Source organism: Ursus maritimus, unplaced genomic scaffold (genome assembly GCF_017311325.1).
Source record: "Ursus maritimus isolate PB19 unplaced genomic scaffold, ASM1731132v1 scaffold_3, whole genome shotgun sequence".
NCBI classification, from domain to species: domain Eukaryota; kingdom Metazoa; phylum Chordata; class Mammalia; order Carnivora; family Ursidae; genus Ursus; species Ursus maritimus.
Genome location: NW_024425563.1, coordinates 94,483,433 through 94,496,288, shown reverse-complemented (window position 1 = coordinate 94,496,288; position 12,856 = coordinate 94,483,433). Strand labels below are relative to the sequence as shown.

Sequence of the window (12,856 nt, the reverse complement as noted above, 5' to 3'; positions counted from 1 at the left end):
CCCGACGTGACAGGCACTCCCTGGGAGGACTCAGGGGCTCCGCGTGGCCCTGGGGTGCTGAGCCCCTCATCCTGCAGGCCTTGGAGAGTGACGAGAAGAGCCACTACCTGGCAGTGATGGAAGCCATGCGGGTGATCGGCTTCAGTGCTGAGGAGGTGGGCTCCGTGCACCGGATCCTGGCGGCCATACTGCACCTGGTGAGCCTGGCCGGGGGCTGCGGGGTTACCACCCCTGGAGGAGACTGACCTCGGACGGCCCAGACACATAGCTGGCCCATCCTGCCCTCCATGAGGCTGAGCGCGTGGCTACAGGCTCCCGGAGGCCGGGCCTGGAGCTGGAGGCTCTGTGTGCCCAGGCGGGCGGGTCAGGCCTGCAACAGCTCCGTCTAGCAGGTGAGCCTGCACTTAGCAGGCAAGGAAGTGCGGGCTCAGTAACGCTGACGTTGTGCAGATGTGTCCTGCTTCTGTCATGTGAGGTCTGGCCGGCTCTGGACGGTTCCTCAGCCCATCTGAGCCTCCATTCCCGGTGAGGCGGCCTGAGGTGCAGGGGGGTGCATCGCAGCTCCAGGCGGTGGCCGAGGGACCATGGATGTGCTGTTCTGGGCAGGAAGTTCTGCTGTGCTCCAGGGGCCGTTCCCACATCTGGGGCTGCGTCCCTGGCTGAAGCCAGGCCCTCCCACCCCCAAGCCCTGCCTTTCCTTCCTTCACCCTGGGGAGAGGTGTGCAGGCAAGCTCTGCTGGGACGTGGAGCCTGACTGTCCTGGCTCCCCATCCCCAGGGAAACATTGAGTTTGTGGAGACGGAGGAGGCCGGGCTGGAGCAGGGCCACGTGGCCGTGGCTGAGGAGCTGCTGGTGGACCACGTGGCCCAGCTGACAGCCACACCGCGGGAGTTGGTGCTGCGCTGCCTGCTGTCTCGCACTGTGGCGTCAGGAGGCAGGGAGCTCATTGAGAAGGGCCACACTGCAGCTGAGGCCAGCTATGCCCGGGACGCCTGTGCCAAGGTCCTCTGGGGGCAAGCTGTGGGGAGTCAGGTGGGGACCCCCAGGGGCCTTCCTGGAGGAGGCAAGGATGGAGGCAGCCCGACGTAGTGGCTCTTGGCCTCTCCCCAGGCAGTGTACCAGCGGCTGTTTGAGTGGGTGGTGAACCGGATCAACGGTGTCATGGAACCCCGGGGCCGGGACCCCCGGCGAGACGGCAAGGACACGGTCATTGGTGTGCTGGACATCTATGGCTTCGAGGTGTTCCCTGTCAACAGGTGGGGAGCCGGGCCACCACATCCCCAGCTCTGACCCCTACCCCTAGGGCCACCTTGGCCCCGGGGAGCTCTGCTGGGCTGGGGAGCAGGATGTCTGGCGTCTGTCCCGGCTGGTCCCGGCCCCAGTTTCAGGCCCCCGAGCCTGCCTCCGCTGTGCCACCCATCCAGTGGTGCCCACGAAGGCAAAATTGGGGGCTCACGTCCCTTGGCCATGACCCCCACATCCACTGCAGAGCATGTGTGCCAGAGGTGGGGCCAGAGCGAGAGAATCACCCCCACCTTGGGGCTCTCGGGGAGGGGCCTGAGCCGCGCACGCGCTCGGCACAGAGCCCGAGCCCGGAGCTGGGCGGGAGGGCGTGACTGCGCTGCCCCTGCGCCCGCCCGCAGCTTCGAGCAGTTCTGTATCAACTATTGCAACGAGAAGCTGCAGCAGCTCTTCATCCAGCTCATCCTCAAGCAGGAGCAGGAGGAGTACGAGCGGGAGGGCATCGCCTGGCAGAGCGTGAGTGCCGGCCTGGGCCTCACGGGCGGGGGCGCGAGGGCCGCGGCACGCTGAGCGGGCGGCTGGAGGGCAGACTGGGAGCCACCCTGCCCCCCCTGCCCAGGTGGACTACTTCAACAACGCCACCATCGTGGAGCTGGTGGAGCGGCCCCACCGGGGCGTGCTGGCCGTGCTGGACGAGGCCTGCAGTGCCGCGGGCACCATCACCGACCGCATCTTCCTGCAGAGCCTGGACACGCACCACCGCCACCACCCCCACTACACCAGCCGCCAGGTGCTCCTCTGCCCCCGACGGTCGCCCCCAGCCCTGTACCCCAGCTGGTCCCGGGGCTGCACCCTCCTCCCCACCCCTCTCCCAGGCACCGTGCTGCAGGTCTCGGTGGGGCCTCCTCTCCAGCACTGTCCCCTGCACAAACCCCCGGCCTGTGCCTTGACTCTGCCCCCCCCCACCCCCCCAGCTCTGCCCCACAGACAAGACCATGGAGTTTGGCCGAGACTTCCGGATCAAGCACTATGCAGGGGACGTCACGTAAGGCCCTCTCCCCTTCTTAGCACGCTGAAGATGTTCCTGACACCAGATTCACAAGTGAAAAGCGTGAAATGGGGCCTTTAAGATCAGAGCTCTTGGCCCTGGCTGTACCATAGAAGCCTCTGGAAGCTTTAAAAAAAAATACCCATATCTAGGCTGCACTTTGGGCAGTGCCTGGGGGAGGAGCACGCTATTATGGAGGTGCAGGTTAGCTGGGGGGGGGGGCAGACAGGCCACAGTCTACGTTTCCAGCAAGCCCCCAGGCACTTACTGACCATCCTCGGGGCACACCCTCAGGACCAACCTCAGGAGTCCTTCAGAAATCTCCGTGAGATTATTACTAATTTACCTGTGCGCCCCTTGCCCTGAATGGGACTTGAGGTGATTCACAGAGACACACGTGTCTGATGTGTCCTTCACAAGGACGAGGGGAAAGGACAGTGCAGCCAGAGCTCAGACCCCGTGCCCTGAGTCTGCACAGGAGCTTGGCAGGTGCTCCAAGATGTTGGCACTGAGCTTTCTAGCCTTTTGTCATCAGAGGGCAAGCCAAGGAATCTGAGGTTCTCAGTGCCGCAGAATCAAAGCAGACCACGGCCTCGGGAGTTCCTAGTTATAACTACCATCGCCGATACTGATGGAAACTCAGTAGGCACTGATCTGGGCCTATGATGTATACTGGGGCACAGACAGGTTAGGTCCCCGGTCCCAGGTCACACAGCACAAATGCGCCAGAGCCGGGGTCCAGTGCTGTGGGCCTGAGCACCGACTCATCCTCCCAGAGAGACACCTCTGAGGGCGGGAGTCTTCTGTGCTGAGAAAGAAAGCGGGTGTGGGAGGGGAGGGAGAGAGGCTGACCTAGGAGAACAGAGGCAGGGGAGGAGGGTGAGGGGCTGCCTGGCGGCTGTCAGAGGCCCCTTGCCCCTCACCAGCCCTGGCCCCACAGGTACTCAGTGGAGGGCTTCATCGACAAGAACAGAGACCACCTCTTCCAAGACTTCAAGCGGCTGATGTACAACAGGTGTGTGGGGGCCACAGGCTGGAAGGGCCCTCCTATGCTCGGGTCTGACACCTGCCTGATGGGCTGACAGCCTGAGGTTTCACACCGAGGCCGCAGAGCTTACCAGTGGCAGAGCTGGGGCGAGGGCTGCCCTCCAGAGAGCGGCTGGCTCTATGGCCTGTGTCCGCAGCTCGGATCCCACCCTGCGGGCTATGTGGCCGGATGGGCAGCAGGACATCACAGAGGTGACCAAGCGCCCCCTGACGGCTGGCACACTCTTCAAGAACTCCATGGTGGCTCTGGTGGAAAACCTGGCCTGCAAGGTACTGCCCCTGCCCCCGCCCTGGATCTTTCCAGGTCCTCCTATCTGTGCCTGGCCGGCAAACTGGGCCCCCACCACCTCTGCACATCACAGGGAAGGTGGTGTTCATTTCCTGTCTGCTGTGAGCTGCATCCCCACCCGCAACCCCACCCCAGCCAGGAAGAACCCACCACAGTGCAGATTAAGATGTCCTGGGCGGGGCTGAAGCTTGAGTAAATAGGAGATTTGAGCCAGCCTTCCCCTGTCCTCCTGCCTCTTGGGCGGGAAGGGGGTGGGCGGGGCTCACAGGACAGGAAGGCAGCACTAGCTTTTTGCAGAGCTTGGGACCCAAAGCAGAGGGGCAGCCAGAGGACACCAGAGCCCGATTAACCACAGAACATCCGGAGACTCAGTCTGGCCTCTGCAGGCCGGCAGGGCTCCCGGCCGCCCTGTCACCTCCTGACCTGGCCCCTTGGCCTCTCCTTCCTCTTGCAAGAGCCTCTTCCCTGGGCCACCGGCAGGGAGGGACACCTGCACACCGGCCCTGCGGCCACTGAGGCTGACGTTGGTGTCTCTGAGTGTCCTCCGTTGTGGCAGGAGCCCTTCTATGTCCGCTGCATCAAGCCCAATGAGGACAAGGTGGCTGCCAGGCTGGACGAGGACCACTGTCGCCACCAGGTCGCGTACCTGGGGCTGCTGGAGAATGTGCGGGTCCGGAGGGCCGGCTTTGCTTCCCGCCAGCCTTACCCCAGATTCCTGCTCAGGTACTGCTTCCTGCTCCCCCGGAGCTCCGTCTCCCCGCCTGTCTGTCCCCCGTGGGCCGGGATCCTGTGAGGAGTCGGACGGGTGGGCAGAGGGTCCCAAACCCAGCCAGTGCTTCCCAGATGCGGACACGCACGACACGGACAGCGAGGACCCTTGTGTGACACAGGGGGCGGGGTGGGCAGGGGCTGGGTTGAGTGGCATGTGGGGGGTGGCATGGGCTGGGCTTATCGGATCTGCTCGGAGGGGGGCGGCATGCCCCCCCAGAGCTCAGTGCCCCTGCCCTGTCCTGTGGTGACAGGTACAAGATGACCTGTGAGTACACGTGGCCCAATCACTTGCTGGGCTCCGACAGGGCAGCCGTGAGTGCCCTCCTAGAGCAGCATGGGCTCCAAGGAGACGTGGCCTTTGGCCACACCAAGCTCTTCATCCGCTCACCCCAGACTTTGGTCACCCTGGAACAGAGCCGCGCACGCCTTATCCCCATCATCGTGCTGCTGCTGCAAAAGGTGCAGCCTGGCCGGATGCCCGTCTGCCATGGAGGGTGTGGGGGGATGGGCGTGCACCTGGGGGGAGGGAGCGAGGGGTGTGCACCTGGGGGGGAAGGGAGGGAAGGGTGTGCCCCTGGGGGGAGGGGAGGGAGGGGTGTGCACCACCTGGAGTGCGGGGATGTGTGAGTACCGAGGGGGCCCACAAGCACCCCTCCAGGCGCTACAGGAATCCCCTCTAACTGGAGACAGATCAGGACTGAAACTGACTTAAACAAAAGGTGTGAATGTGGTTAGTTCACCTCAGTCCTGTGGTCATCAGCTTCAGGCCTAGGTGGATCCAGTTGCTCCAAATAAGATTTTCAGGAATCTGGCTTTCTTCCTTTACTTCTTTCTTCCTTTCTTTCTTTCTTTCTTCCTTCCTTTCTTTCTTTCTTCCTTTCTTTCTTTCTTTCTTTCTTTCTTTCTTTCTTTCTTTCTTTCTTTCTTTTAAGATTTTATTTGTTTAGTTGAGAGAGAGAGAGAGGGAGCACAAGGAGCAGGAGTGGCAGAGGGAGAGGGAGAAGTAAGCTGCCTGCTGAGCAGGGAGCCTGATGCAGGGCTCGATCCCAGGACCCCAAGATCATGACCCAAGCCGAAGGCAGACGCTTAACGGACCGAGCCATCCAGGCTCCCTCTTTTTTTCTTTCTTTCTTTTTTTTTTTTTTTTAAGATTTTATTTATTAGTTTTGAGAGGGAGTGTGTGTGTGGATGAGCAGGGGGAGGGGCAGAGGGAGAGGAGCAAGCCGACTCTCCTGCTGAGCAGGGAGCCTGACTTGGTGATCCCGGGACCCTGGGATCATGACCTGAGCCGAAGGCAGACACTTAACCCACTGAGCCACCCAGGCGCTCCCCCTTCCTTTTCTTTTCTCCTCTTGTCTTCTATTGACTCTGAAAGATTTCAGACCTAGAGAAAAGCACGTGTAACGTGCAAATTCCCCCTCCTACTCCACACCATCATCTTGCTGCCCCGTGACCAGTGTGTGGTTTTGTGCAGACACCTGCAGCCCATCCCGGATATTTTTAAGCAAATCATTTTTTAAAAGATTTATTTATTCATTTTAGAGAGAGACTGTGAGCATGTGAGCTGGGGGTGGGCTGAGGGAGAGGGAGAGGGAATACCAAGCAGACTCTCTGCTAGGAACTGACTCGGGGCTCGCTCTCACCACCCTGAGATCATGACCGGACCCAAAATCACAAGTCGGACACTTAACCGAGTGAGCCACGCAGGCGCCCCATCAAATCATTTTGTTTAGGGCCATTTTAGTAAGTGTTCCCAAAGGACAGGAATTCCTCCACACCCACATATATATATGTTTATATGATTTCCTGAATCATATAAAGTAACAGCGCCCCTCAGTATTTCAGCACATGTGTCTCAAGGACAAGTACGTTCCGTTTTCTGACCACACTGAGGTCAGCAGACGAGAAACCTAACACCAACAAGACATAATCTACATATCTGAATAATACGCAGGCTGTGTTCTCATTGCCACAAGTGTCCCACTATTACCCGTGGTGACACACTGCATTTAGCTGTGAGCTTTGCTATCTCCCCTAACATGGAGGGGTTGGTTTTAGGAACATGACACCATGCCGTGGTCACGGAAATGGGACTTGGGAGGCTCACACTGGGTCCTTGCGGCCCCGCCCCCTCCAGGACTGTCCACACAGCCATCCTCTCCCCAGTCTGAGTCAGGTTCCTTAAGTCTGCTTTCACCTGTGGGTCCCCTGGGCTGCCTGCCATGTAGGGTTCCCAGTCTGGGTTTTAATGGTTGCATTTTTGGGGTACCCCTCCATCTTGGGGCCTCTACCAGTTAGAGGTCAGACCTGGGCCAGCTCGGATTCCAGGTGGACAGTTGGCAGCTGCCCCTCACAGAGGGGAAAGCACCCCCATCTGCAGGTGCCAGGTGGAAGGACAAGGAGTGGGGAGAGCGGCTCTCCCCTGCCTCTCCCAGGCAGAAGCTCCAGCAGGGCCCTGCGCCCACCTGGGAAGCAACCCGCTGTCAGGTGGAGGTGGCCCCCAGGAGTTGTGGGCAGGTCAGCCTGGCCCAGCACAGGGCTGAGGGTGGAGGAGGTGGGCTGGCCGCAGGGGAGGGGAAGGAATCAGGCAGGGAGGTGGGCCCTGGCTGAGACTGATGGAAGGCTCGGCTGGCCCCCCCAGGCCTGGCGGGGCACGCTGGCCAGGCGGCACTGCCGACAACTGCGGGCCGTCTACACCATCATGCGCTGGTTCCGGAGGCACAAGGTGCGTGCTCATCTGGCAGAGCTGCAGCGGCGGTTCCAGGCTGCGAGGCAGCCCCCCCTCTACGGCCGAGACCTCGTCTGGCCGCCACCCCCGGCTGTGCTGCAGCCGTTCCAGGACACCTGCCAAGCGCTGTTCTGCAGGTGCGAGCCCTCAGCCACTAGCCCCTTCGTTTTTCCCCATTCGGCCAGCACCCACTGAACACCTGCACCCAGCCATCTGCACCCCAGAAGTCCCATTTCTTAAGCAGGAAAACAGGAGGCTGTGCCTAGTAACTGGGTCCTGTACCCCACGGTCATTGGCAGAGCCCTGCTATCTCCTTGCTGGAGGCCTGCAGGGGAGGGTGGCTGGCTGGGACAAGGGAATGCGGGGAACGATGCATCTAGCAGTGCTCTGAAGGCAGAGTTCTCCAGGAGGAGGGGCACAGAGCGGCCACTCCTCAGAGCGGGAGGGGCCACTTCCTGCTGAGACCAGGGAGGCCGAAATTGAGGATGGCCAGTGCCAGGCTGAGAGGCTTGGCCTTCTCCTGTGGGGGAAAGGGATCGAGAGGACATCATGGATGTGAGCAGGGTGGGACCGGGGTGGGGAAGGTGAGGGCTGCATGGGGTCCATCTGACCAGCCGGTTCCCTCTAGGTGGCGGGCCCGGCAGCTGGTGAAGAACATCCCACCCTCAGACATGGCCCAGATCAAGGCCAAAGTGGCGGCCATGGGGGTCCTGCAGGAGCTACGGCAGGACTGGGGCTGCCGGCGGGCCTGGGTCAGGGACTACCTGTCCTCTGTGAGTGTGGGGTCCATGAAGGCTGGGCACCAAGGAGGGGCTCAAGGGCTGAGAGCTTGCCGGTGTCCACCCCAGATGTCCTCTCATGGGCCTGGCTGTCCATCCGAACTGTGGGCCATGCCCCTCTGCCCCTGGCCCTGGCCCCTGAAGCTTAGAGTCTCCTCCCAGAACCAGCTGGCCGGGGCTTTACTGAGTACCTTCTCTTCTGCGCTCTGCCCCTCCCCCTTCCCCATGTCTCTCAAGTATAGCCACCCCCACCCCCCAACCTGCACCCCATGCCCTGGCTCCTCCTGACCCTCACATGGGCACTGTGAGCTGTGCCCCTGACCCCATTCTACAGGGGACGAAGGCTCAGAGGCTCAAGGTTTTCCTTAGCCCCCCGGGACCCTGCCTTCTCAGCTTCTGGGCGCTTGGGCAGCTGTGGAGGGTACAGGCATGACCAGAACCTAGGGCTTCAAGGGTCTGGGCGTGGGGCCCTCAGACAACCCAGGGGAGGCTGGCATAAGGCCTGACTCGACTTGGGTCACAAGGCAAGGGACAGCTATGCCCATTCACCAGATTTGCTGTTGATTCAGCGTGGTCAAGCAGCCCCCATCTGTCCTCAGGCCACGGACAACCCCACAGCCTCGGGCCTGTTTGCCGAACGACTAAAGGCACTCCGTGAGAAGGATAACTTTGGGGCGGTGCTGTTCTCCAGCCACGTCCGGAAGGTAAGGTGTGGGACCGGGGAGGTGGCAGCCCCAGTCCAGGCCCAGGGCAGTTTTCTGAAGTGGTCAGATCCAACGTTCTCAGTTCCTGAGAAAAGCGGTCCAGGGAGAGGAAGCCCGGGGGCCGGCCAGGTGACCCCGAAAGCGGCTGTCCCGCAGGTGAACCGCTTCAGCAAGAGCCGGGACCGGGCACTCCTTCTCACTGACCGGCACCTCTACAAACTGGACCCCGGCCGGCAGTACCGGGTGATGCGGGCCGTGCCCCTGGAAGCGGTGAGCCCTGGGGGTAAGGTGGGGGCCTCTGCAGGACCCCTCCACTCGCGCCTACCTGGGAAGGTCCGAGCTTTCTAGAACTCAGAATCAGCTCAGAATGGCGGGGACTTTCTGCTGCTCAGGGGGTTGGGGAAGCCACGGGACCCTCTTCCCCACATCCGTGGCGGCCTAGGGGTGTCCCGCCCGACGGCGGACCGGTTACGGTGCGCAGCGCTCTCTCCCTGGGGTCCCTGTAACCGACTGGGGGGCCCATCTAGTCGTCGGCCACGCCTGTGTGGCCGCTTAGACGTAATGGAGGGAAACCAGAAGGCTCAGCCCCCCGCCGCACCAGCATACTCAGGGAACCACAGGAGAGCGGTGGCGCCGGATAAGAGACGCCGATCGAGAACATTCCCTCCCTTCCTAGATCAAGTTCTCTCGAGCAGTGTTTCGGCCAACCCTTCCCTTTGTGGGCGGAGCTAGAGAGGGAGAAAGGGGACCCGGAGGGGGCGGGCTGGGGGCTCCGGGAGGCTGTTGGGGGCGGCCGGCGTCCCGGAGCTCTTGGGGGCGGAGAGGAGCGCCTGCCGCTCTCCTGACCCCAGCCGCGGCCGCGCAGGTGACCGGGCTGAGCGTGACCAGCGGGCGGGACCAGCTGGTGGTGCTGCACGCGCGGGGCCAGGACGACCTGGTGGTGTGTCTGCACCGCTCCCGGCCGCCGCTAGACAACCGCGTGGGGGAGCTGGTGGGCGTGCTTGCCGCGTACTGCCAAGGGTGAGTCCGGGCGCGCGGAGAGGGACCGGGTGTCCTGTGGCCCAGCCCCGCCGCTCACCGCCCCCTGCCCCGGCCCTTGACACCCTGTCCCGCCCCACCCCACCCCTGACCGCCCTCCCACCCCACCCCACCTCTGACCGCCCTCCCGCCCCGCCCCGCCCCTAACACCCAGACCCGCCGGGCCTCGACCCCCTGACTGCCCTGCCTACCAGACCGCCCTTCCGCCCCGCCGCATCTGGCCCCGCCCCGCCCTGACCGCCCTCCCGCCTCGCCCCTGACCGCCCTCCCGCGTCCCGGTCCCGCCACCCTGACGGCTCTCCCTCCCCGCACCGCCCCTTGACACCCCGTTCAGCTCCACCCCGCCCCGCCCCTGACCGCCCTCCTGTCCCGCCCAGCTCCGCCCCGCCCCGCCTCTGACACCCCCGCCCCCTTGCCGGTCTCCATCCCTGCTCCACCCGGCCCCGCCCCCTGGCCGCCCCCTGCCTCGCCCCGCCTCCTGACCGCCCTTCCGCGCCGCCCCCCAACGTCTCGTCCCGCCCCCTACCGCTCCTCCTCCTACCCCGCCCCGACCGCCCTCCCGCACAGTCCCTCCCCTGACGCCCCGCCCCGCCCCCTGACCTGCCTCCTTCCCTGGCCGCCCGGCCCCGCCCCCCTGACCGCCTTCCCGCCTCCGCTTCAGGAAGGGAAGAGCCCTGGAGGTGCGCGTCTCGGACTGCATCCCCCTGAGCCAGCGCGGACCCCGGCGCCTCGTCTCCGTGGAGCCCAAGCCAGAGCAGCCAGAGCCGGACTTCCGCTGCAGCCGCGGTGCCTTCACGCTCCTCTGGCCGAGCCGCTGACCTGTCCCGCCGCACTTGGGCCTCCCTCCATGCCAGCCCCGCGCCAGACCCCGGTGCGCTGTGCAATAAAGGGTTCTGTGTCTGTACCCTGCGAGACTTGTGTCTGTGGGTGGACATCGGCACAGCAGCCAGCAACCTGACAAATGTCACCCCTGCGTCCTGCGCTGACCCCTCTGGGGTCACCCGAACTGGAGGAAGAGGAGGCCTGGGGGCCCAGTCTGGTGGGGCAGCAAGACAGCATTCCCCCCCCCCCATGGACCCGCTGGCGGTGGAGTCCGTGGTCCAAGAGGAAACGGTGCTGTTTATGTCCCAGGCCTGTCCTCCCACAGCTGAGGCCTCATTCCCTCTCCCCCGTACCCTCCCCCCATCCCCTCCCCTAAGACTCCTTGTCTTGCCAAGGGTGTTCCTTGCCTTAGGGGAGGGGAGTGGCCATTGGGGAAGCTTGGGGGGCCCAGGGCCACCCCAGGGGCAGGGCTCTGGCTGAGCACACACTGGGGCAGACACTGTCCCTGCTGCTGGCTGTGTCCCTGCTGGGGGTGGGCATCCCAGGCCCCAGGAACCCTTCTTCTGGGACTCCTGAGCCAGGACCTCCTGCAGTCTGGGACAGGACCTTCTGTCTGGGGCGTCTCAGAAGCCAAACAAAGGAAGGCATGTGTGGACATAGCTCCACTCCCTCTAGCCAGCAGTGCCTCTCCCCAGCCCCTCTGCCCCACAATGCCCCAACCCTACCCCCTGCCCCATCCTGGCAACCCCATGGACTATCTTAATTCCATAGGTGGCCCCTTGGCGTTCAAAGCTGCTCCCTCCCTCCTGGGGCACGCTAAATTTGGGTGGCATCCTTGCCTGGTTGTGCCCTGTTGGAGGGGGGTTGGCAGGTGTCCACCGTGGCTTTCGGGTGTGTCTTTGAAGGGCCCACAGCTCCTGAGGCTTCCCCTGGTCACTGTGGACTTCCCTCTCCAGGGGGTTCAGTGGGGTCACCTCCTGTGCAGAACCCAGCCTGGAGACCTCTGGAAGCCCCCACGTAGCCTGCTCCAGCATCAGTCCCCAGCGCAGGAGGCCTCGGCACAAGCCAGCCGTTCTCTTGAAGAGCAGGCCGACTGTGAAGGGTGCTCAGGTCCCCTGGGATCCGGAGATGCTAAGCTGCCGTAGACAGCAGGTGCTCCTGGCCCGTTGTAAATTCCTTTTGCAGGAGGTGGCTTGCCAGAGACTGTCAGCATGGCCTGCTTCCTTTCCAGATTCTCCATGGCTGCCTGGCTGCCTGGCTGAGGGCAGGGCTTCGTGGAGCCCAGAGGGAAGGGCCTCACGCACCACCTGGCAACATTGGGGGTTCCTGCCCTGCTGGGAGACACTCCATGCTGAAGGCCCAGAACCAAGCAAGGTTTCTCCAGCATCCAGAGAGAAATGTCATGGCTGCCAGGCAGGTTCCTAGGGCTGCAGGATCCTGAGATGCCCTCAGGGGTTTGAGTGACAGGCCAGGAAGAGGAAGGAGCTAGAACCCCCTTATTCAACCCTGACCTCACAGCAGTCTATTTCCATACATTATACATCACTCTGCAAATCCTTCTATTTGTCATATATTAAGCGCTTTGCAAACTACACCTCGCTCTCCACCTACCAGGTCAGTGTTAGCTTTATCTTGCACTGTGACAGGTGGGGTAACAGGCTCTGTGACTTGCCTGGGGCCATTCGTATGCTGGGTGGGCCAGATTCAGGCTTGCATGCCCCATACCAACAGAGGCGCTGGTTTTGCAGAAGGGGACTGTGGTCCTGAAGGTTTGCTGCCTCAGAGTCCAGCTCTGCTCCTGAGTTCCCTCCGGCCTCGGGTGGATGTCTGCACCCGTGCAGGCTTCCCCCAGAGTCTGGGCTGGCCCTGGGAGTGAGTGGCTTTAATCGCAAGGGGTGGGGCACTTCTGGGCTCAAGCCTTAAGAAGGGTGAGTTGGGGAGAGTCATGGGAAGAGGCCACGTGGGGAAGAGAGGGAGAGACACAGACACAGAGAGGGACAGTGGGGGTGGGGTGGGAGGAAGAGCCCACCAGCCAGACCAGCAGGCTTTGAGTAGAATCTCGAAAAAAAAATTTTTTAAATGGTTGTTTTAAGCCACTAAGTTTAGTGGTGATTTTTTTACACAGTGATAGATAATAAAACAAAAATTAAGCTTTCTGACCCACGTTTGTCTCTCCCTGTCCCAAAGTCTAACCAATGAGCTGTCATAAGTTTCATAATCTTCTCTATAATAGTCTTGCATGTCTGTATCAGTTTAATTTCTCGGACCATCAGATTTTGGTGCTATTGTAAATGATAACTTTTTTAAAAAATATTTTATTTATTTATTCGACAGAGATAGAGACAGCCAGCGAGAGAGGGAACACAAGCAGGGGGAGTGGGAGAGGAA

General features: G+C 62.1%; 1 protein-coding gene across 2 annotated transcripts in view; it reads left to right on the top strand.

The window, feature by feature from the left end:
- MYO1G (myosin IG) overlaps window positions 1-10,550 on the top strand; it is a 14,926-nt gene extending 4,376 nt beyond the window's left edge. The window contains exons 7-22 of one of the 2 annotated variants that reach the window (XM_040644479.1): window positions 78-197; window positions 778-1,002; window positions 1,111-1,256; window positions 1,644-1,758; window positions 1,862-2,032; window positions 2,217-2,287; window positions 3,231-3,305; window positions 3,475-3,607; window positions 4,183-4,349; window positions 4,649-4,856; window positions 7,039-7,262; window positions 7,754-7,898; window positions 8,504-8,608; window positions 8,765-8,878; window positions 9,474-9,628; window positions 10,308-10,550. In XM_040644479.1, the coding sequence (XP_040500413.1) occupies window positions 78-197; window positions 778-1,002; window positions 1,111-1,256; window positions 1,644-1,758; window positions 1,862-2,032; window positions 2,217-2,287; window positions 3,231-3,305; window positions 3,475-3,607; window positions 4,183-4,349; window positions 4,649-4,856; window positions 7,039-7,262; window positions 7,754-7,898; window positions 8,504-8,608; window positions 8,765-8,878; window positions 9,474-9,628; window positions 10,308-10,464 (2,331 nt within the window). In that variant the 3' untranslated portion in view covers window positions 10,465-10,550. Of the gene's footprint in view, window positions 1-77; window positions 198-777; window positions 1,003-1,110; window positions 1,257-1,643; window positions 1,759-1,861; window positions 2,033-2,216; window positions 2,288-3,230; window positions 3,306-3,474; window positions 3,608-4,081; window positions 4,350-4,648; window positions 4,857-7,038; window positions 7,263-7,753; window positions 7,899-8,503; window positions 8,609-8,764; window positions 8,879-9,473; window positions 9,629-10,307 lie in introns of those variants that run through there. The other variant, XM_040644480.1, reaches the window with a different exon arrangement.
- The last annotated feature ends 2,306 nt before the right edge of the window (window positions 10,551-12,856 follow it).